This window comes from Podarcis bocagei, assembly GCF_964188305.1.
Source record: "Podarcis bocagei genome assembly, chromosome: 16".
NCBI classification, from domain to species: domain Eukaryota; kingdom Metazoa; phylum Chordata; class Lepidosauria; order Squamata; family Lacertidae; genus Podarcis; species Podarcis bocagei.
Genome location: NC_138142.1, coordinates 27,553,002 through 27,575,669, shown reverse-complemented (window position 1 = coordinate 27,575,669; position 22,668 = coordinate 27,553,002). Strand labels below are relative to the sequence as shown.

At 49.0% G+C, this 22,668-nt stretch overlaps 2 protein-coding genes across 5 annotated transcripts; one reads left to right on the top strand and one right to left on the bottom strand.

Annotated features, from left to right (window-relative positions):
* The first annotated feature begins 942 nt into the window (after nucleotides 1-942).
* Nucleotides 943-5,595, top strand: RBM8A (RNA binding motif protein 8A). The gene is made up of 6 exons (XM_081175477.1): nucleotides 943-1,100; nucleotides 2,235-2,294; nucleotides 3,361-3,438; nucleotides 3,600-3,736; nucleotides 4,374-4,510; nucleotides 5,213-5,595. The coding sequence occupies exons 1-6, from the start codon at nucleotides 1,034-1,036 to the stop codon at nucleotides 5,256-5,258; spliced, it is 525 nt and encodes a 174-aa protein (XP_081031603.1). The 5' UTR covers nucleotides 943-1,033; the 3' UTR covers nucleotides 5,259-5,595.
* LOC308576263 (gonadotropin-releasing hormone II receptor-like) lies at nucleotides 5,373-19,830 on the bottom strand. 4 transcript variants are annotated; one of them, XM_081175457.1, is made up of 5 exons: nucleotides 18,936-19,830; nucleotides 18,157-18,258; nucleotides 12,129-13,268; nucleotides 11,069-11,273; nucleotides 5,373-9,156 (listed from the first exon to the last, which is right to left on the bottom strand). In XM_081175457.1, exons 3-5 carry the CDS (start codon nucleotides 12,708-12,710, stop codon nucleotides 8,672-8,674), a joined length of 1,272 nt encoding a protein of 423 aa, XP_081031583.1. In that variant the 5' UTR covers nucleotides 12,711-13,268; nucleotides 18,157-18,258; nucleotides 18,936-19,830; the 3' UTR covers nucleotides 5,373-8,671. The 4 variants fall into 4 exon arrangements, with proteins under 4 accessions (XP_081031583.1, XP_081031582.1, XP_081031584.1 ...); XM_081175456.1 differs by lacking the exon at nucleotides 18,157-18,258; XM_081175458.1 differs by lacking the exons at nucleotides 18,157-18,258; nucleotides 18,936-19,830 and adding an exon at nucleotides 15,489-16,086.
* Nucleotides 19,831-22,668: the final 2,838 nt, after the last annotated feature.

Below are 22,668 nucleotides of genomic sequence, written 5' to 3'. Positions count from 1 at the left end.
TTTATTGCGCTTATTTCCCAACTTTTAAAGAGCTCTAGTTGGCATACACATAGTTCTTCCCATTTTATCCTCACAACAACCCTTTGGGGTAGGCTACTGGCCCAAGAGCACCCAGTGCACTTCGTCATAAGGGATGCGGGTGGCGCTGTGGGTTAAACCACAGAGCCTAGGACTTGCCGATCAGAAGGTCGGCGGTTTGAATCCCCGTGATGGAGTGAGCTCCCATTGCTCGGTCCCTGCTCCTGCCAACCTAGCAGTTCGAAAGCACGTCAAAGTGCAAGCAGATAAATAGGTACCACTCTGGCGGGAAGGTAAACGGCATTTCTGTGCACTGCTCTGGTTCGCCGGAAGTGGCATAGTCATGCTGGCCACATGACCCGGAAGCTGTACGCCGGCTCCCTCGGTCAGTAAAGCGAGATGAGCGTCGCAACCCCAGAGTCGGTCACGACTGGACCTAATGGTCTGGGGTCCCTTTACCTTTTACTGGCCCAAGAGCACCCAGTGCACTTCGTCATCGGGTGTGGATTTGAACCCTGGACTCCCAGGATCTAGTCAGGCAATATAACCACTGCACCACACTATCTGGAAAGATAGCCACGGGTAGGGTCCTTCAGAGTCCCCTTCTCCGTGTTAGAAGATCCCGTTCAGTCTTAGCCACACCCCTCACCCTCATTTTACAAGTTGGAGCCCTCTGCCCGCCCTATTTCTCTTTTGGCCCTTCTTCCCACGAGGCCTTGCAACGCTCCTTCCGCCATCGCGCGCGTATAGCGCCGCAAAGACCTCCTCAAGATGGCGCTTCACGAGCCCTCCTCTCTCCCACGCCAGAAGACTTCCCCCAGCCGGCTCATCTGCGCAGGCGTTGAAGTATCCCTAGCTGCATAGAGACCTCCTCAAGATGGCGCCACACGCATCCTCTTTAGCCAACCCATCTGCGCCGGCGCCGAGCTCTCCCGGCGTGCACTGCGCTCCTTCCGTCGTCAGGCGGGCGGCTAGATTAGCTCCATCGGCCGAGGAAGACGCTCGAGTGGCCAAGATGGCGGACGTACTGGACCTTCATGAGGCGGGCGGCGAGGACTTCGCCATGGACGAGGATGGCGACGGTAGGGAGAGGCGCGGGGGGGGGCGGCTGATGAACTCTGACTTTGCTCCTCCCCAGTATTATTAGTATTAACTGTTAATTTAATTCACTAGTCACAGCAGCCCTGTAAGGTAGGCCGGTGTGACCATTCCCTATATTGAGTAGAGGGTGGTGACGGTGGCGCTATCTTTTAGATGAGAAAGATGGAACGATTTATATACCGCTTAATCAAAATAAACAGCATCTTAAGATGTTGAAGGCTTGAGGTACCTATTTTTAGGACCCTCCTTGTTTCTGTAATTCCAATAACTGTTTTTAATACTGTGTTTTTGTTGCTGTAACCCGCTCTGGGACCTTGGGGTGAAGGGTGAGTGAATTAATAATAAAATACATGGTTGAGGCCCTAGAGAGAGAGAGAAGAAAGAAAGCGCTTAGAACAGCCCCACGCTTTAGTCTACTATTATTACCCCTACTTTGCAAAAGGGTCTGTCGTGGGCTGTTCCCCTGCCCCTCAAGGCTGCACTGTATTGTTAGGAGACCTTCACAGCCCTGTATCCTTGTTTTGTAAAGGGGGAAAGCTGAAGATGAGGAATAACAGTCTTACCTAAGGCCAGTTAGTCAGCTTCGTTTCCAGCAGTAGCCAATGTGGTGCCTTCAAGATGATGTTGGACTGCAGCATCTGGAGGCCACACATGAACCTTTTAGGAAAGCTTTCCTTGCAGGGTGGCTTACAAGTAATAGACTAATTACAATAGAGAAAACACATGATTATAAACTTAAGAACATGCTAGCTACAATACAGTGGGTAACAGGTCCATGCTAAATATTAAAACAGTTATGCAATGCTTTCCCAATACATTCCTCTACTTCCTTCTGTGGGTTGACTCTGGTGTTGTTTTCTTCCCCAACCCCATTTCATTAGTTGTTTCCCATCTCAGTGGTTTAAGGCAGCCTTTGCTGACCTGGTGCCCTTCAACTACAACTCCCAGCTAGGTGGGTGAAGGCTGGAATAAGCTGCATCTCGCTCAAGGTTTCCTCCACTCCCAGGCAACATGTGTACATAATGCCTTGGATAAGGCTTGAGAGCGCATGCAGTTAGAGACATGCCACCCATTTAGATAGTCACTTTGACCCAGCCTGTTTGATTTCTCTGCAGAAAGCATCCACAAACTGAAGGAAAAAGCGAAGAAGAGGAAAGGCAGAGGGTTTGGGTCAGGTAAGGTGGCTGCCTCATGTATGTTGCTTAGATGTGTGTGTTTATCTCAGAGGTTATGTTATTTGATTCTCTTCCTTTCCTTTGTCTGAAAAATATCAGTGGCAGTACAGTGGAACCTCATGTTATGTACCGTCCTCCTTACAAATGCTTCAGGTTACGAGCTCCGCTAACCCAGAAGTAGATGCTCCCGGTTGTGAACTTTGCCCCGGGATGCGAGCTGGGGTTGCGCGCCAGTGGCGTGACAGCAGTAGGAGTTGCCATTAGCGAAAGCGCGCCTCATGTTAAGAACGGTTTCGGGTTACAAACGGACCTCTGGAATGAATTAAGTTTGTAACCGAGGTACCATTGTATTGCCAGTTGCTTTGATCTGCCGTTGGTTGCCACAGGGGGATTGGTGGGCTGCCAGTTATAGCTGGTCTTGCTGGGTAGCCAGATTTTGTTTTTGCCACCGCCCTTAGAGGAAAGGGCATGGTGGTGTTTCCAACCTCACATTTGAGTTTTCTCCATAGCCCTGTATAATTGCCCTTGAAGCGGAAAGGGTGTGCTCAACACTCTCATACTTAGTTTCCAACTTGCCAGAGTGACAACACATTCATTGCTCCTGGACAGCTGCAACAGCCAGAAAAGGTGGACAGCCTTATGAGCAGGCTCTCAAGCTGTGGCTGTGAGGGGAAGTGGCTGCTTTCTGGGGGAGTTACTCTGTGGAGTGTTTGACCTCTGGGGGAAGCATTGGAAAGCACAGGGCTGTCATTTTGGAGGCACTCAGGGCCCCTTCCCTGAAGGAGTTTTATTAGGGAACATCATTGCAGGTGCTTCAGAGGGGATGTCTGTGCAGAGAGTTACACTTTCTAGTTATTGGGACTGAGGATGTGAGATCTGGGTTGTGGTATCCCTGAGGGTGATGCCTGGGGAAATTAGTCCCTGCTGCTGATGTGTATTACATGCCATTAACCTAAAATAAGGGTGTGGGTGTGTTGGGAGGGTTCCACAGCACCGTTAGTGCTTTCTAAATCATATTCTGGTTGCTTTGCTTTTTGTTTCTTTGTGTGTTGGTGCATATAATCAGAGGAGGGTTCCAGAGCCCGTGTCCGTGAGGATTACGACAGTGTGGAGCAAGATGGGGATGAGCCGGGTCCCCAGAGATGTGAGTACGTGTCCAGAGAGCATGTTCTCTCTCCCATGTCCCGCCCACCCTAATTGGCCAATGGTAACATCTCTTTCCTTTGCATGAGGCAGCCCACATTGAGATGTGTTCCGCCAAGCACAGCTGATGACTCTTTTTTGTCCTGCTCTTTGTTGTTACAGCGGTGGAAGGCTGGATTCTCTTCGTCACAGGTGTCCACGAGGAGGCCACCGAGGAGGACATTCATGACAAGTTTGCAGAGTTTGGGGAAATCAAGAACCTCCACCTGAATCTTGACCGGCGGACAGGTTACCTGAAGGTACAGGGATGGCTGCTTTTGTGTTCTTTCTGGAGATAGTCAAGGAACACACCTTAGTAGTGCATTGCTATAACTACCAAAAGCCTCAGATCTGCTCCCTGTGACTGCAGGCACAGATAGGTTCTAGAAGCTGGGGGAGCGGGGGCTATCTGCAGGTTTCTCAAAAGAGCCATGGGATATGCACAAAAGGCATTGAAAGGAAAGCTTAAGAAGAGGAGGTTGATTTTGTCAATATGTTGTTGCATTTTGTCAGCCTTATTTCTTGCCAGTCTGCTTGTCAGTGTTGAATCATGCTACAAATAAGGTGTCCTGGGATCAGTCAGTTAGTCTGACCAGGGGAAGTTTGTTCAGACTGCAGCAGTGGAAGAGAAGGAAAGCAAGGACTCTCCATCAGTTCAACTGAGAGACCAGCAACTTTTGGCACCTAGTGCTCTTGAACTGTTTCCCATTCCATCCAATAGTTAAAATAACTATGACTAAGAATGTGAGCCTGAGTTTGCCTTTTTCCTTCTCCTTCCTGCTTTCTTTTCCTTCTGTGTTATGTCCTTTAGATTTGGCTGAAGAACAGTCTAGAAACCCTTCCAAAAATGTTTGAGTGAATTATGTTTCTTCCCCTGAACGTCCTCGTATTTTACAGGGCTACACCCTGGTAGAATATGAAACATACAAAGAAGCCCAGGCAGCCATGGAGGGACTGAATGGACAAGACCTTATGGGGCAGCCGATCAGCGTGGATTGGTGTTTTGTCAGGGGACCTCCGAAAGGGAAGCGAAGGTGAGATTTTCCCACTAAGAAGTGGGAGGAAATTGTACATTTTTTTCTCACAGTGAGCTAAAAGGTAGAGCAAACTAATAACACTACATCTCTTTTTCTGTCTTCTGTATATGTTAAAGCAGGCAAGCTAAGATGAATTTAATCAAAAGATCTGGTTGTTGCCTGGGCCCCGTTAACCTGTTTTTGCAAAACAATTTGAGCATAACGGAAGACACACTTTACATACCCTTTTCTAATTGTCCATAGTTTTGTATGTATTCTGTTTTTTGTCTTCTCGATCTCTAAGACTCCCTGCCACTGTTCCCAATTTCAGAAAGGGAACTGAGTCAAGGCTGCACAGTGGACTGATTATGCACCACAAGCATGAACTGAACCCAGGGCTAAGGCACTGACACTGATCGGGGGGGGGGGGGGCGTCTGTGTAACTGTATAAACAAGATTAGATTGCAAATATTTTTTGCTTTGGGGCTTGCCAAATTCTGGTCTTTTGCCAGCAGCAAGCTCTCTTCTTCATCTACCACTTCCACACTGTGTTTAGAGTTGCCCTCCATTTGTGGCTTTGGGGCATGATAAATGGAGCGCAGTTCTCCAGCAGATACTTCATGAGCCTCATCCAGTCTTGTTAACTTTCTCAGCTTTTGCTTATGGAGAGAAACTCAGCATAATTTAATGGACCTCTTTGTCTCCTCTCTTTCCTCTCAGGGGTGGCCGTAGAAGGAGCAGGAGTCCTGACAGAAGGAGGCGCTAAAGGTGGGGAGGGAGGTTCTCCTTTTTGCGATGCTTGTGATGTTAAGTCCTGGCGAACCAGAAGGAAATGCCCATCTGCACTAAGAGACCATATGCTTACATCTTTTTCTCCCCCCTCCCCCCCCCCCCCCGGTTAATTTTGTATTTACACAGTTTGACTATTTCTTAATTACTCTCAATCTGATGTCTCAGTTTACATGAGATTTCCTGTTATTGGTGTCCTTGGACATACGTCCTCCTGTGTCTTGGTACAAATTGTGCTTTTTAGTCTTTGAGAAGGGACTGTCTGAAAGCAATGTTCAGAATAAAAAGATTATGGACTTTTTTATATAAAACAATCCTTGCGTTTAACCTTTCTTCCTTTGCTTGGGGGATGTGTTCCAAGGTGGTGGGGTGGCTTCAGAGTGACTATAGTCTAGCACCTCCCCTTTGCTGAGCTGTTAGCCTCTTTTGTGGTTGGACTGTCAAGGGCATCCATAAAAATTCCCAAAACCTGTTTTTATCAGTCTGAAAAAGTTACTAGCCTTCTCACACTTGTCTACGTAAGTCCTTTGTGGCGCATCAAAGGCCCCAGGGAGGGAAAAAGCACTAGGGCTCCACATGTTTATGTCACGCAAGTTTGTGTAGATCTAGCAGGTTTTCATTTCTTTCCCGCCACTTTCCTGGTGCAATTTTTTAAAGCTTTTGGTTACAGAGCCAGAGAGAATGGGCTGGGACCAAGGGGGTAAGACTTCAAGACCCCCATAGCATTCTGCCTGCCCACCACACTTCATCCTGGCTGCCAGAAGCAGGACAATATTTGTTCAAAACAAGGGTGCACACAATGTCCACAGCTGCCCTCATCTCATTTGTGCATTCATTTCTATTTATTTTATTACATTTTTATCTAACCTCTAAGGAGCACAAGGTGGCATGTTTAGTTCTTCTGTTCCCCTTGTATCCTCTCAACAACCTAGTACAGTAGTTTAGGCTGAGCGGCTGGGCCCAGGGCCACCTAGTGAATTTCATAATCGAGTGAGGATTTGAACCCTGGTCTCCCAGGGCCTAGTCTGATGCCCTAAGCACAACACCACAGTGGTCCTCTTGTCATCTCATTCAAGGCAGAAAATCTGTCAGGGAAAAGATTCATCAGTCTAATTTGTGGAGCATTTTCTTTTTCTTCTGGCAGTCTCTTGAGTCTGCTGGTCCACTGGGAGAAAACTCTGAAAGCAGCCATAAAGTAATGCCTTTTCATTGTTGTCAACCAAAAACTGAAGAAGTGAGTGATTTTCCACAGCCCTCAGATTTACCTTCAGGCTGGATACCAAGGGGGGAGAAGAAGATAGCGAAGAGAAGGACTAGGTATGAGGGGTAAAGCCTTGATTCTACAGTCGAAGAGTCATCGCTCCTGGGGCATAGATTTTCCAAGGGAGAATAGTCCTTGCTTCTCTTGCCTCCTACAGCCTTTGGTGCAGTGTAAGATTCCTGTCCACCAATCTTGGCTTTTAACAAAGACTTGAGCAACTCCCTTTCTGTTTCATTTTTTAGAACAACGGCACAATTCTTAGCTGGGGAGCGTATTCATCACACGCATGCCTGCATCCTTTTCTCTCGCGTCACTCTGTGCCCCTGCCTTTTGTGTCAAACTTGAAAGCTCATTCTCTTGTGATTTCAGTCCCTAACAAAGGTATTGGTCTCTTGTTACTGCTAGACTTAACAGTCAGCAGATGGTATTCAGTGGTGTATCCCCTCTGATACCTGAGGTGGTACACAGCCTTATCCTCCAAGAGTGATTAGCTGTGATTCCTGCATTGCAGGGGATTGGACTAGATGACTCCTGGGATCCCTTTATGGTTTTATGGATAAGCTGTTGATGATCAGCTGCTTCAGTGAGGTGTCACAGGTAGCCTTTGGTCACTGGGTGGGGCTGTGGCTTTATTAGACTGAAACCATGCTCATTAGCAGGAGGGGATCTAGACATGTCTCCTGTTCCATGCTTGATTGAAGTCACAGCATCTCCTAAAAGACAGCTAGGATGAAGAAAGATCAGCCCGGTTCTAAATTGCTGGGAAGCAGATTTCAGGAGACATGCAGCAGATGGTGAGAGGTGTTCAACAACGGCCAACGAAGGAGAGCTTTCCACTTCCCAAGGCAGCTTGTGCTATTGCCTGTTCCTGCAGCTGCCTGTGTCAGCAGAGGACTTTGGGTGAGTTGCAGGCGGCTGGAGCCAGGATCCTGAAGGAGGAAGGGATGCAATCCTTAGAGTGGATGGGGCTGCAGGGAGAGAGGGCAGGAAAGGCTAGGATGCTGTGGAGGATTCAAGAACCCATGGAGGTTCTGAGGCAGCACAGCAGTGAGGAGGAGGAGGGGGAGAGTAAAGAGAGGCAATAGTCTCAGCGAAGGGCAAAGCCTCCAGGCATTTTATTCCCAGGAGAAGCTGCAGGCAGGGGTGGACTTTGGTAATATGGCAAAATTGATGACAAAATTTGGTGCCTCCCACTACGTATTTCTTATATTCATGCCCTCTCACCGTCCATTCTGCGGCCCCTCAGCTCACCATCCTAAATCTGACATTTCTGGAGGTTAGCTATGCAGCTCAGTGTTAAGCTATGGGACTCCCACTGGTGTCAGGGATGGCCACCAACCTAGATGGCTCTGGAAGAGGTTTGGACAAATTCATGGAGGACAGGGCTATTGATGGCTACTTTAGCAGGGTAGGAGAGCGGGGAGGGGGGAATCACATCTGGCAGCCAATGCGGCACTTTGGTTTCAGATAGTACATGGGCAAAAGCCCAAGACACAAATTTTCATAGCCCTCTAGCGGTTATGGTGGCTCATTTACCAGAAGTAATGCATTTTGTGTTAACTCTGAAAGTGCATACTCGCTTCTGACCAAACTAAGCCTCCTAGAGCACAATATAAATCGGGAGGCAAGTTAAATGCGCATAAGATGTGATTGTACCACATTACTATTCCTGGGCAACTGCCTTTTTCCATAGCTGTAACATTAAAAGAGAAATAAAGGACAAGAGAGAGGATGCCTCATTGAGAAAATATTCTGTATTTGTTGGTCAGAGATTCGGAGTGTTGACTATTGCCATGGAAGCTCCTTCAGGGCTCGAATTATGCTGCAACCAGCCACCAAGACAATTTGCCACCTGTAGCAAAGGACAAGATGTCACCTACCTTCCCTGTGCAGAAGTTGACTGAGCTGACAGTTGTCTCTTACGCCGGTGCTTGTGACAAGATAGCACCCTCTACAGCAGGCTGGTTGGGACTGGCAGCTGCATCCCCCAACACCTCCGCCTCTGAATAACTGGCACATGAGGCAGCTGCATCACTTTGCCAAACAGTAGTGCCGGCCTTCCACCCAACTCCCAGCAGTGAAAGCAAATCCCAGCAAGTGAGGTAATGGACCATGTTTTATCTACGTGTTCAAATGAAGCTCTCCGCCATCTTATTCCTCTTCAACCCCAGCTTTTTGACCCTCGCCAGCGCCGATTCTGGCTTGTGCTTCTTGGGCTCCCTCAGCTGCCTGGCAGCTCCCCCGCTGATGGTGGAAGCTCGGAAGGAGCCAGTGAGCACGGAAGCTCCCTCCATCTCCTTTTCCCTCTGAGGGCAGCAGCAGGCCTGCCCACTCTCCGTCCGGAAGTGCATAGCGAAGAAGCCGTAGATCAGGGGGTCAAGGCACGCGTTGAAGAGGCCAAAGAGGAAGAGAATGTGGCTGAGGGAAGGGGGCACCTGCTCCCTGGTCAGCATCTCGGGGGAGAACCAGTACCACAGGCCGAGCAGGTAGTAAGGAGTCCAGCAGACGACGAAAGTCAGGACGATGACGGCAGACATCTTGAGGGTGCGCATGCGCACCCGAGGAATGTTGTTGTAGGAGCGGCGGAGGTGGAACTCCCTGGACTTTGGTGAAGCTGGAGGAGGAGTAAGACGTTGGTGAGAGGCAAAAAGTAAAGGGTCTGGGGGAATTGGGGAGTTGGAACATCCTGGCTGTGAGTCCTGCAAGACCTGCTCCCTTCCTTGCTGGCCTCCTTCCACCTTGCTGGGAGAGCAGGTCCCTGCCTGCCTGACTCCAGCTTCATACGTTGAGGCTGCCAAAGAACCAGAAACCATCTTAGATCAGGCACCCCCAACCTTCGGCCTTCCAGATGTTTTGGACTACAATTCCCATCATCCCTGACCACTGGTCCTGTTAGGGATCATGGGAGTTGTAGGCCAAAACATCTGGAGGGCCACAGGTTGGGGATGCCTGATCTTAGATGCCTCTGGGCTCTTGGGGTGGGGTATTGTTGAGGGTTTATATATATATATATATATATATATATATATATATATATATATATATATATATATATATATTCAGTTGGACAGTCACACGTCCAACTTACAACATAAAAACAAGATTCCAAGGAATCTCTTGGACTTCCCTCTTCCCCTTTGTGGGTCCTTTTGTTAGTCATTTCCTCCTGCATCTTTTATGATAATCCAAAATCTTTTACCTCTCCATTGTGTCCAAAATTCACCATTAAACTACAAGTGATATTCCAATCCTACTAACCACTTTAACCCTTTACAATGGTTTTTAAGGTAACTTATGAATTTTCCCCATTCCTTGTTAAAATTTTGCTCTTCCTGATTTCTGATTCTTCCGGTCATTTTGGCATAATCCATCAACATGATCTGCCATTCTTCTCTAGTAGGGACTTTATCTTCTCTCCATCTCTGGGCCCAGAGTTGTTGTGGGTTTTTTGTTGGGGTCACAATTGGAGATGCTTAATTGATACCAAGATTTGCACCTTTATTTTTAGAACATGGGGCGGCGGCAGGTTGTTTGATTTTCTTGTGTATACTTTGATACAGTTTTATTTCTTGCTTATGACTGCTTCTGTTCTATTTTTTGTAACTGTAAATCTTTCCGTGCTGTAAGCCGCCTTGAGCATGGTTTTAAATATGGAAAGGCGGCATACAAATAAACAGGGAGGAGAGGGCTTATCAATGGCTACTAGCCTTGATGTCTGTTCTCTACATCCACCAATTGCAGGAGGGGAGGGTGCTGTGGTGCTCAGGTCCTGCTTTCTAGTTCCCCCAGGTTTCTGGTTGGCCACTGTGGGAACAGGATGCTAGATTAGATGGGCAATTGGCCTGACCCAGCACGCTCTTCTTATGTTCTTATTAACAATTTTTATTTATTTATTTATTTATTGAATTTGTGTGCTTTCCTATACCCAGAGGTCTCAGAACAAAATCAAAATATAAAGCTACAAAATATATAATGAAAATAAAAACAACCCAGTAACACCCCCACAAAAAACCCACATATTAAAAGGGCATAGGATGTCCATCAAATCAACCAAAGGCCTAGTTAAAAAGGAACACTTTTGTCTGGTGCAGGCATGGCCAAACTTGGCCCTCCAGCTGTTTTGGGACTACAGCTCCCATCATCCCTAGCTAACAGGACCAATGGTCAGGGGTGATGGGAATTGTAGTCCCAAAACAGCTGGAGGGCCAAGTTTGGCCATGCCTGGTGCCTAAAGGTGTATAATGAAGACGCCAGGCAAACCTCCCTGGGGAGAGCATTCCACAGACCGGGAGCCACTGCAGAGAAGGCCATACTCCGGACCTCTCCGGAGCCACAGATCCTTAGACTTCTGTGCCCATTAACCCTGACCAAGGACAATGCTGAATGGGGCTGAGGGGACAGCACCATCTTATTTATTAGACTTACTAGTCTTTTTTAAAAAACCAAAGCCAAAAGTAACGCTCCTTCACCCACCCCTTCTGGGGAGGTACCAGGAGGATAGTTGGCGCACTGCAGGTTAACCTCACCGCAAGCTTTCTTCATCTTTCTTGAGATCTCCACGAAGATGCGGGCGTAACAAAGGACCATGATTAGCAGCGGCAGGAGGAAGAGGCAGGAGAAAGTGAACATATTGTAAAGGGTCTCCTGCCAGTGAGCCTGGAAGCTCCCTACGGTGGCGCATTGGATGAAGTAGGTGGGCTGAGACCGGCTGACAGTGTGGAAGACAAACACCTGGAGACAGGACCGGGGGGGGGGGGGAGAGAGAGAGAGAGAGATCCATCAGAGTGCTCAATTACCTAAAAAAAAATCCAGCAGGCATCTCAACGTAGTGGCTGCATTCACACAGCAGTTAATTCCATTTCCCCAACTGTTAATTCCCAGATTATATTTGGCTTTCACACAACTGTAAAAGCTACATCTGGAAAATTAACGGGATATATAGCACATGCTTAGCGTCCATTTCCGTTGGATTTGGTGGCAGGGGGAAAAAATGCATTTACAGCCCCCCTTCACCCAGAAAATCGTGGTAAGGTGACAGAATCTGGGGCAGGATAACAGCATGTGGATCTTTCATGCTGTTTTTGTGGGGGAAGAGAAGCAGGCATTGCGGAAAGCGTAGGAGACTAGCGACGTCCAGTGTCACACGTCTGAAGGCACCCTGAGTTTGGCTCTATGATAATTCTTTATTGTCCCATTATCTGTGGGTTGTTTTTAGGCGCAAATAATTAATATATAATTCAGTGTCAATCCCCTCTTGGAGAAAAGCTATATACTTCCTTTTTATTTTAAAATCCGGAGAAAGTCATTTCAAATAGCATTGGACAACAGCCAGCATTGCACCAGTGAGCATAAGATGAAACCTGCTGGATCAGGCCAAGAGCCCACCTAGTCTGCCATCTTGTCACAGTGGCCAATGAGATCCCTGACCGCCAAGGTCTTCCTAATCTACCTCACAGGGTTGTTGTGGAGATTAAGCAAGAAGCAGGAAGAACTGAATTTGCCACCTTGAGCTCCTTGGAGAAAAGGATGGGATATAAATGCATATAATGCATATATATATATGCCAATAAAATAAATAGCACCTACCTGAGGTAACGCCAGAACCAAACTCAAGACCCAGGCTACAGACAACATGACCTTATTCTTCCTCTTTGCCTCACTGACGCTGAGCGGGTGCAAGATGGCTGCCCTGCGGTCCAGGCTGATCACCACAGTAACGAAGGCTGAGGCGTACATGGCCACAAGTTTGAGGAACATGAGAAACCGGCAAGCCAGGTCACCGGCATACCACTGGACAGTGACATTCCATGCTGCATCCAAAGGCATCACCACAAAGGTCACCAGGAGATCGGCAGCCGCCAAGTTCATGAGGAGAATGCGGAGGTGAGGCCTACGCTGGTACTTCTGGGTGACAGTCCAGAGCACAGCAATGTTGAAGCAGGCGGAAGAGAAGAAGAGGAGCACCGTTATGGCAACGCGGACTTTGGCTGCAGTAGAGAAAGTGGGCAGTTGGAAGACCTCCTCTCCTGGAACACTGCCGTTGATGGTCCCCCCATTGGACAAGAGCTCCTCTAGGCCGTTGGGTTTCCATTGACTTTGGTTGGACGTGGTGGGTAGCCCAGAACCCACCATCTTGCTGAGCTTCATCTGGGTGGTGGTGGTGTTCATTGGGCCAATGTCAAGCTTTCCCGAGACTGAGACGGTGTCCTGCCCCAAACAGATACACGGATCCTAGTTGGATGTGGGGTTCCCAATCGTGCTGGGCCCCTACCAGTTCCCAGGGAAGCCCTTCTCTTCCAAGACTGGGGCAGATCTGGCAGGTATAGGGCATGGTTCCCTTGTTCAGACAGAGCTTGAGCTACCCAACTCTGCTCCAAATCGAATGGTGGCAAGGTGTCCTTTCTGTTGGATCAGCTGACCAGTTACACCTTGCTGCCAGGTGAGACCTCTCTGGGAGGTCCAGAATCCCTTGTCTTTGATCTTTCTATTTCCAGTCCCAAATACTAGAAGAGATTTGTCTACTTAATGTAGTTCTAATGTTGTGGCCATGTCAGGAACACACAGTTCAGTCGGTGCCCAAGATGGTGCCTTTTCAAGGATTTCTCTGTGGTTTATCTGGCCAGCTTCCCTCCGGGGGAACAGTTCACAGCCCACACATTTCTTTTCTCTTCAGGGCAGTTTTAGTGCCTCTTAAAGCACTGAAGAAGGAGAGCACAGCCCAAGGACCTGCAGTGGGGACAGAATACAGATCAGCTTAGTTCTATTTGCCATTTCTACCACTACCACCCTGCTCCCTCCTTCCAGGGGTATTTTAACACGTTGCCTAAAAATCAGTATCTGGTGAATTTAACTTTTATGTTTGCCGGGATTTTGACTTAAAACTTTAGGTCTTGAGGGACACATTTTTATAATAATCATAATCATCTCTTGGGACAGTATCCAACAAATTGGGAATTTTTATTTATTTTTTTGTTTAGAGAAAAGGCAAGTAAGAGGTGGCACGCTGGAAGTGTATAAATTTATTTGTTTCATAAATTTCTTTACCAACCTTCGCTGGAGGATCACAGGGAGGTATGCAATAGCAAAACACAAAAATATATAACATAGTAACAAACAAAACCCTCCACTGCATGGAATTGAGAATGATTCTTCTGGTGCCTAAGTTACTGTATATAACAAAGGCACCAAGCGAGCCTCCCAGGGAACAACATTCCATAAGCAGGGAGCCACTGCAGAAAAAGCCCGTCTTTGTGTTACCACTGTCTGGACCTCATGTGGATGAGTCAAATGAAGAAGGGCCTCAGATGATCAATGCAGGGTCTGTGTCGGTTCATATGGGGAGAGGTGGTCCTTGAGGTATTGTGGTCCTGAGCCATTTAAGTCTTTATTAGGTTCAAAAGAGCACCTTGAATTGGGCCCGGAAACTAATTAGCAGCTAATGCAATCAGGTCAGGATCGGTGTAATATGCTCAAACGACAGATTAGGCTGCCCCTCTCCAGGTAGGGGTACAGCTGGGCCGCCAGCCGAAGCTGATGGAAGGTGCTCCATGCCACTGAGACCACCTGACCTCAAGCAACAGCAAAGGATTCAGAAGGACCCACAAGCTGTGAACCTGCTTGTAACCCCATCAAAAGCAGGCAACCTCTCATCCATCTGCTCTAGGGAACTGCCCACTAACAGTGCCTCAGGCTTATCTGGACTGAGCTTCATTTTGTTGGCTCTCATCCAGTCCAGCACTTCCACTGCCTCACCTGCAGATGTAAAGGAAAAGCAGAGCTGTGTGCCATCACCATATTTCTGACAGCATGCTTCAGAATTCCAAAAGACCCCACTCAGCAGTTTCAGGTAGATGTTAAACAGCATGGGGGATAGAATGGAACCCTAAGGAACCCCACATTGAAGGCTCCACTGGGCTAAAGAGCACTCCCCAAGCACCACCCTCGGGAAATGGCCATCCAAGTAGGACCAAATCACTGCCACCTATCCCCAAATCAATCGCTTCAGAAGGGTACCATGGTCGACGGTACTGAAAGCTGCAGAGAGGTCAAGGAAAATTAACGGACATATTTCCCCGTCTCTCTTCCGACAGATGGCATCGTACAAGGTGACCAAAGCAGTTCCTGTGCCAAAATGAGGCCTAATAAACCCCAACTGAAACAGATTTAGAAAACTGGTTTCCTCCCAGAGTGCCTGGACCTGCCATGGCATGGGATGGCGGAAGCGGACAGAGGAAAGTTTTGTGTCTCAGAACGCTAGAACTTGTGGACATCCCATGAAGCAGAACGCTGGAAGATTTGTGACAGGCAACAGAACACACTTCTTCATATGCAGTGCAATAGTTAAACTTTGGAACTCGCTGCCACAGGAGGCAGCAATTATTTTCTTACAAATTTTACAAAAAAAATTATTTATTAAATTTTATGCCACGTCAGACTGTCGGTCTGTCTACCTCAGCACTGCCTACTCTGACTGGCAGCATCTCACTTGGTTTTCAGTCCGGGAGATGGCATTGGGAATTGAACCCGGGACCCTGTGCATGCAAAGCCTGAAGGAGAAGAAAGCCTGATGCCCTTGAGATCTGTTGCTAGGTTTCCTGGAAGGGTGCTTCCTTCCTACATTCAATAATCAGATACCTCTTTGTGTCTTCCCCAGTTCCTAAACTACCCATCCTGTTGAACGGAAAAATTAATAGACTCCCAATTAAAATGCAACGCCCATCCTTGAGGTTTTGTCGCAGACACTTCACCCTACCTGCCCACACTGGCGCTTATTTTTAGCTTAGCTGCTGTGGTTTCTAGTTAGCCAGCCGCTGATTTATTGAGTGCAGCCGGAGGAACAATGGAGAGAAGCCTGAGATAAGAGGAACAAGACGGGCCCTGAGCTATTTCCAGCAGCTCCCAGTGGGTAGCCAAGCATGCAAAGGGGATACCTCTTTTCCTTCCCACCTGCCTCCTCCTTTGCCAGGGATGTTTCCTGAGAAGAGTTCCAGTGGCTGCGAATCCTCATCAAATGCTGGGCTGAAATGAGCAGGTGTTACAGGAATTCTAAGGTCTTATATATATAAAATAAATGTACAAGGCAAACACATAAGTATATAAACCATGTGTCTGAAATAGTGCAGGAGAACAATCCTGAAGCCATTTTGACTCTCCCAAATTGACCTCAAATATTTCTCTGCAAGGTGGAAGGAAGTGGGAAAAGCTTTCCAATTGTCTTTGGACTGTAGGGGCTTACAACTCCCTGTAAATACAGTCTGGCAAGTATCTGTTAAGCTGAGCACACTATCGATATGCGTAATACCATGGCCATCAGATAAGGAATTATTTGGTATCCTGGCAGACAGGAGAGAAGCAACACACTCAAATTTCTACTGGGGACCACCTCTTTCTGTTATGTATGTATGATGTTTTGGGGGGTGGTCTTGAGCTACAGGGTAGGCAATTTCAAGAGTCTATATAAGAGCTTGCACACCAATGTTCGGGGTTCCTCTCCTCCCTTGCTGCATGGGGGACCCTGTTGCAACAGTTTAATAAAGATCATGCTTACTAGCTGCTTTGCTTCTCAATATTCTCTGGCTGGCCTCTGTTATTTTCTCCTACTGATAGAAAACATAAGGACTCTATACGGGCTCTTGGGTACCCATAAGAGATAAAGGAGCATTTTTTTTCTTATAACAAAGGGAAGCGGGAAACCCTGCAAGAGGATACAGACACACCCTCCCTAATGCAGACATAGCTATGTTGCTCTGCTCACTTCAACCTCAAAGAAAAAAAAGATACTGAGAGATGGAACAGGTCCAGAAAAGGAAAACCAAAATTATCAAGGGAATAGAGAGAGACTCCTCAATGAAGAAAGGTTGCGGTTGTCTGAGACGTCTTAGTTTAGAGGAAATGGCATGGAGAAAGCGAAGAGAGATTTCCCCCCGCTCTCATAACACTAGATCTGAAAGGAAAGTCCTCCATGTGGCACATCGTTGAACTATGGAACTCCCTCCCACAGGATCCAGTAGTGGTCACCAGCTTAGATGTCTTTAAAAGAGGATGGGGACAGATTCATGGAGGACAAGGCTATTGATGGCTACTAGCTATGATGGCTATCCTTTGCTGCCCCGGTTGGAGGCAGTAACGCTTCTGGGTACTGGTTCCTGGAAACCACAGGGAGGGAGATCTGTGCTCCAGTGCTCAGGTCCTGCTTGCAGCCTTCCCCCAGGGGTCTGGATGGCCACTGCAAGAACAGGATCCTGGGCTAGATGGGCCTCATCCAGCAGGGCTCTTGTGAGTGCCTTGCAATCGCATTCATTGTTTCTCATAAAGCTTGGTTTCCGGGCCCTTGATCATCCTGGTCACCCTCCAACTTGTCAATATCCTCCTTGAACTGTGGTGCCCACAGCTGGACTCAGGGTTCCATGCAGGGTTTGACCAAGGCAGAACAGAGTAGCACAATGACTTCCCTTGATCTGGATGCTGTTTTCCTGTTGATGCAGCCTAGAATGGCATTAGCTTGTTTTGCTGCTGCATCACACTGTTGGCGCATGTTAAGCTTGTGGTCTACTAAGACCTTTTAATGTGTTCTGCTGTACAGCCAGGGGTTCCCCATCCTCTATTTGTGCATCTGGTTCTTCCTGCCTATGTGTAGAACCTTACGTTTGTCCCTCACATCTCCAGGTAGGAAGGACCGCTGTCTGAGACTCTGGAAGCTGCTGCCAGTCAGTGTCAGGCATACTGAGGTGGATGGACCAAGAGTCTGACTCAGTTTAAGGCAGGTTTTATTGGAGGCGAATTTTCCCTGGCGGCAGATGACTGAACCACAAGACTGATGTAAAACACTCAGACAAGAGTTTTATTTAGGCCATACAAACACAAAACTTGTGGGTGTTCTCTTTCTGCAGGCAGTTGCAAACTGCAACTTCTTCTCTCTTTATACACATCACCAGCTGTGCCTAATTAGCCTGGAAAACCGCACCCAGAACTCATAGAAAATGTCCTTAAAGTTATCTGACCCTTTTCCTGTTTCATGACGAATGATACCTAACAGGTTTCTATAATTCTAATAGCCCCAAAGGGGTGGTGCTGGTGTGAAAAGATAATAGCTTGATCTTCCCGACACAACTTTCAGGCTCTCATTGACTGCAGAGTATCCAATGTGCAAATCCAGAACTCTGCTACCTTTCAACGCTTCACATTTCCTGAATTCTGCAATGTGGGTTTTCCAGCCAAAAATGTGGATATTAGGGCAATGCATACTTAAGAGCAGGTCATAAATTTAATAGTGGTGGCAGTAATAGTAGTGAAAATAGCATTATAATAATAAAAATTGCTTGCAAAAATATTAGGAGAAATGTGCAACAAAAGTTGAGAGTAATTGAAATCCACAGATCTGGCCTCCCTTACTTCTGCTGTGCTCCTGCTTTTTTGATATGAACTGCAACAAGCATCCACCAATGTACATGGCACAGGGCTGTCCATTTTTTCACCCCCTCTAGGTAATGAAAAAGCTGAGTCAGCCCAAGCTCCCATGCCCACTAAAGGCCACCAGCCTTCAAAACTGTGGTGCCTCGGACCATCACCAAAGCATGTGCAGAGTGCAGAATGTATTTTCACCTAGAAACAGGACCTAAGGGCAAAGTGCCTCTGAGCATGTGCAGAGAACTTGTTCTCTATTCAGGGAACCAGCTTTCTGGAATCTTTTCATCACAACGTCAGGATTCATTGTGATCTGTGGAGCGGAAAATGGGCAGTTTTGAGCTGGGCAAGCAGTTGCACCCTTGATTCTCAGACCACAATCTGATTTTTATGGGTGAAGAACTTGGAAGACCTTGGGGGCGAGGGACCCTTCAGTTAGGGATTCTTTAACTGTGATTCCTGCATTGCAGGGGGTTGGACTAGATGCCTCTTGGAGCCCCTTCCAGCTCTACGAGTCTCTGACCCAGGAGTGCCGAAAAGGTGGCAGGCAAGGGGCATTCCTTTGTGATAACAACCAAAACTATGCAAGGGAACTCCTAGGTGGCCATAATAACCCCTTTCACCAGTGCTTCGTACATCCGGTTGGAGCACTCACACTGAACTGGGGGGAAATGGGAGAGATGGACTGCGGGACCCCGGAACCCTCCCGGCAGTTGGGTTGCTCAAGAATTGCCCCAAGCCCCAGAAAAGCTATGCGCACCATATGACCCATGCAGAGCCCTCCATGTGCGAGGTTTTCGAACCAAAAGCGACCCACACGTGGCCCACCAACATCCCTCCTGCCCATCTATGAGCTGTTTCCTCAGAAAGCCACCAGCGGGCCAGGTTATGCTCCCCCACCCCAATCTCTTTCCCTAGTGGGGTGCCCACAGCCACTGTCCCCGCCATCCCCATGGCTTTCTTCCAGATGGGACACTCGGCCTTACTCACCATCCTTTTGCTCTGCTCCTTCCGCAGTTCCATGGGCTGCTGTTGCTGCAGAGAAATGGGGAGGGGGAGAAGAGGAGGAGGGAACCCTTCCAAGAACAAGGCAGGGGGGCTGCTGAGTTCCTCTCTATCCCCTTAGTTCCTCTGATGCCAGAGGTTTGCTTTGGGGACTGCGTCGTGCACCCGATGCCATCGCGGGATAGCAAGTGGCCGTGGTGGATTTCCAATGTTACAGCCTTGGTGGAGGTCACTGCAGAAGCAATGCTGCTTCCTTCAGTGTCCTCCTCTCTCTCCCTCTCCTCCCTCCTTCCCTCCCATCACCACCTTTTCTATTTAAAGGTGCCACTTTATTTTCTTTTCTCTGTCCCTCTCTAGCAACCCAGACACAGCGCAGATGGCCAGGAACCCAAGGGGGGGGGGGCTTTTCTCCCAGCCTCTTCAGTCTGTTCCCACTGGGTACCAGATGCCAGCTGATCACTTTAGGACACAGTGCAGAGAAAACTCTCTGCTTTGCAAAGGGCCTCTTAGGCTTCTCCAGCACGTTGTTTAAAAGCAAGAATTTGTTGCAAACAATGGCCAGCTTCTAACTTTCTTCGGCATCCTGGGAACCACTGAGCGACACCGGGGAAACGCAGCGGGCAAAGGTCGTGAGCCGTGGGTCAGGGCTGATGTGACAGCTCGCATCTCATGGCAAATTCATTAAAGGCCATCTTAGACGCTGGAGCAGCTGGCTTATTTTCAACCCTGAACTTGCTGGTCTCCCATGGCGTCCCCTTTGGGCAGCCATCAGTATTGCTTCCATTGTGAAGCACTTGTTTCTATGTACAATATGGAGGTGCCGCAGCAGCAGCTGATCCTAAGCCTCTGCTGCCTTGTGGGACATATTCGGGAGAAGAAAAGGCTAAGGAGAAAAGCCTACACAAATCCAGAGCGGAATCCCTAAGGATTGTGTCCTGTACTCCTCCTTCCGGAGACTCTTGGTGCCAAACGTATACAGTGGTACCTCGGGTTACAGATGCTTCAGGTTACATACTGTCAGGGGTTCAGGAGCAGAGGCGAGGGCAAGGGAGGAAACAGAGAGCGAGGGGGAGGAGGCCGAAGAAAAGATGAGTGATGACGACGACCCGAGATCTCCGAGTCTTTCCAGTGAATCAGAAGATTCACAGAAAGGAGCGCCAGTGGCCAGAGCAAGGGGGGAGCCTAGGGGGACACCCCAGGAAGAAGGGTCCAGAGGGGGCTCAGAGGGCAGCAGTTGGAAATCGGGGCCAGCGTCACCAACAGAGCGCAGTGGAGAGGAAGGGCGCCAGGTATCGAGCTCTGGCAGCTCGCAGCAGGGGGGAGGGCATGAGTCAGAAGTGGCCACACCTCCATCGGGGAGCGAAGAAACGGTTAAGCGGAAAGTGGAAGGTTGGGCGCGCGCGCCAAGTTCAAATGCACAGGAAGGTGGCGCAGTAAGCAGCCCGGAAAGGGAGCCAGGTCCTAAAGCCCAACGCAAGGAGACAGAAGGGTCCGGGGGGTCAGCGTCAGAAGAGTCCAGGAAGGAAGAGACCGTGGGGGGCAGAGGGACCCAGAGAAGAACGGTCAGGCGGAAAAGGTGGAGTAAGGCTAGGGTATTAAGCTGGTGTACAGGGGGCGGAGACTCAGACGGAGCTTCGCCGGTCTAACCCATAAGACGTAGAGCTGCACGCAGCAGCTTGAGAATGGAAACTGTAACTCAATAAAGACTTTTATAAAGTGAACGCTGGCTAGCGTGATCCTCTGTGAGCTAGGATCTGGAAGCAGCTCTGACAGTAAGCTCCGTCTCCAGTTGTGGGCATCTGCAGCCTCGCGGAGAGGAGAGAAGGCGGGTGCCTACTAGCGAGCTCACGAACGGCAGACAATATGACGGCCGAACAGCAGATAGCGGATCTCAGAGAAGCAGTGACGCGACTGAATGCCGAGATACTTGCATCCAGGAAGAGGGAGGAGGACGCAGCTGCCGCCTACAGAGATCTCCAGGTCAGGTTGGAAATGCTTACGAAGCAAGGGCAACTGACACCCAGACCGGAGGGGATTGGGTTGGGGAGACGAACAGGCGGTCTAGTCTCTCACTTCGATGGGAATTTACAACAGTACCCCAACTTTAGAGCAGATGTAATGTGTGCACTGCAACTGCTGGACAAAGACTTTAGAGATGAGCAAGAGAAGGTGGGATTTATCATGTCCCATTTGCATGGAGATGCTAAAGCATGGCTGCGCAATATGTGGAGAGATAAAGATCCGGCGCTCCAAAATGCGGATGCCTTTATTAAAGCGATGGATGGGTGCTTTTTGTCAAGCATAGACGTGGATCTTGCCCGGAAGGAGGTACATGGACTGAAGCAGGGGAGGGCCAGTGTAAGGCAGTATCATGCCCGCTTTTTTGCATTGGTCAGTGCCCTGGAATGGGACAGAGATTCGGCTCCAGTCAGAGACCTGTTTTGGGAAGGATTGAACAGCGCGGTTAAAGACGAAATTGCAAGGGGGGAGAGACCCCGGAGCACGCAGGAGATCGTTCAGAGGGCGCTGGCGGTGGGGGTGCGTCTGGAAGAACGTCCATGGAGCAGGGACGAAGGGCGTGGAGGGCGCGAACCAGCCAGGGGCTACTCCTTCCTTCCCAGAGAAGCAGCGCGTGCGCAATCCACGCCTCCGCCAGGAGGAGGGGCGGAACCTATGGAGGTTGGAGCTGCAAGGGCTCAGTCAGCAACCAGAGCCCTAGCACTGGGAGCAGTGAAAGCGAAGCCTCCTAGAGGGAACAGGAAGTGTTACATCTGCGACAATCCCCAGCATATGGCGAAAGAGTGTCCCCAGAGGCTCCACAAGCACACTGCAGCCTCAGCAATGGTGACTGCAGCAACGCAGCAAGGAGAACCACAGCAGGGAAACGACGGAGTCTGGCTGGAGACAGAGGCACTGGGGCCCAGCCAGACGTGTCAGTGCAGCAGTCCCCAGAGATTTTGCAGCCCACAGACCCCCTCCCGCCCAAACCAGTAGTGCGGCTCACCGCATCGCTCCAGCTACCCAATGGCCTCACCATGGACGTGCCGATCACCATTGACTCAGGAAGCAATGCGGACTTTATAGGGCAAGACTTTGTCGACCGGCACGCTATACAGTTACTGCCTGCCACACTGCCTCTGCAGGTCGTCACGGTGGATGGCAGGGAGCTGCTCGGGGGGCAAGTGGTGAAGCAAACGCCACCAATGGTGATGCGAATTGGGAATCACAAGGAAGTCATCAGCTTCAATGTCACTCAACTATCGGACACGCCTATTGTATTGGGCATGAGTTGGCTTGACAAGCACAGCCCGACGCTGGCGTGGTACCAGAGGCAGCTGACCTTCGGCTCTTCCTATTGTGCTGAACACTGCATCCTGCCCTGGCAGGAAGGAGAGGAAGAGGAGTCACAGCTGCAGCTAGGGACGCTGCAAGCGGTTCCCCACAAGTACGCAGAATTTTTGGAGGTTTTCTGCGAGAAGGAGGCGGACAAGCTACCCCCCCACAGACCGTACGACTGCAAGATTGACCTCCTACCAGGGGCGGCGTTGCCAAAAGGGAAGCTGTATTCCATGTCTGAGGACGAATTGCAGGAACTCAAAGAGTTCATAGATCACAATTTGGAGCGCGGTTTCATCCGAGAGTCCAAGGCAGTGGGGGGCAGTCCTGTATTCTTTGTCAAGAAGAAAGACACGCCCCAAAAAAGGCTTGTAGTGGACTA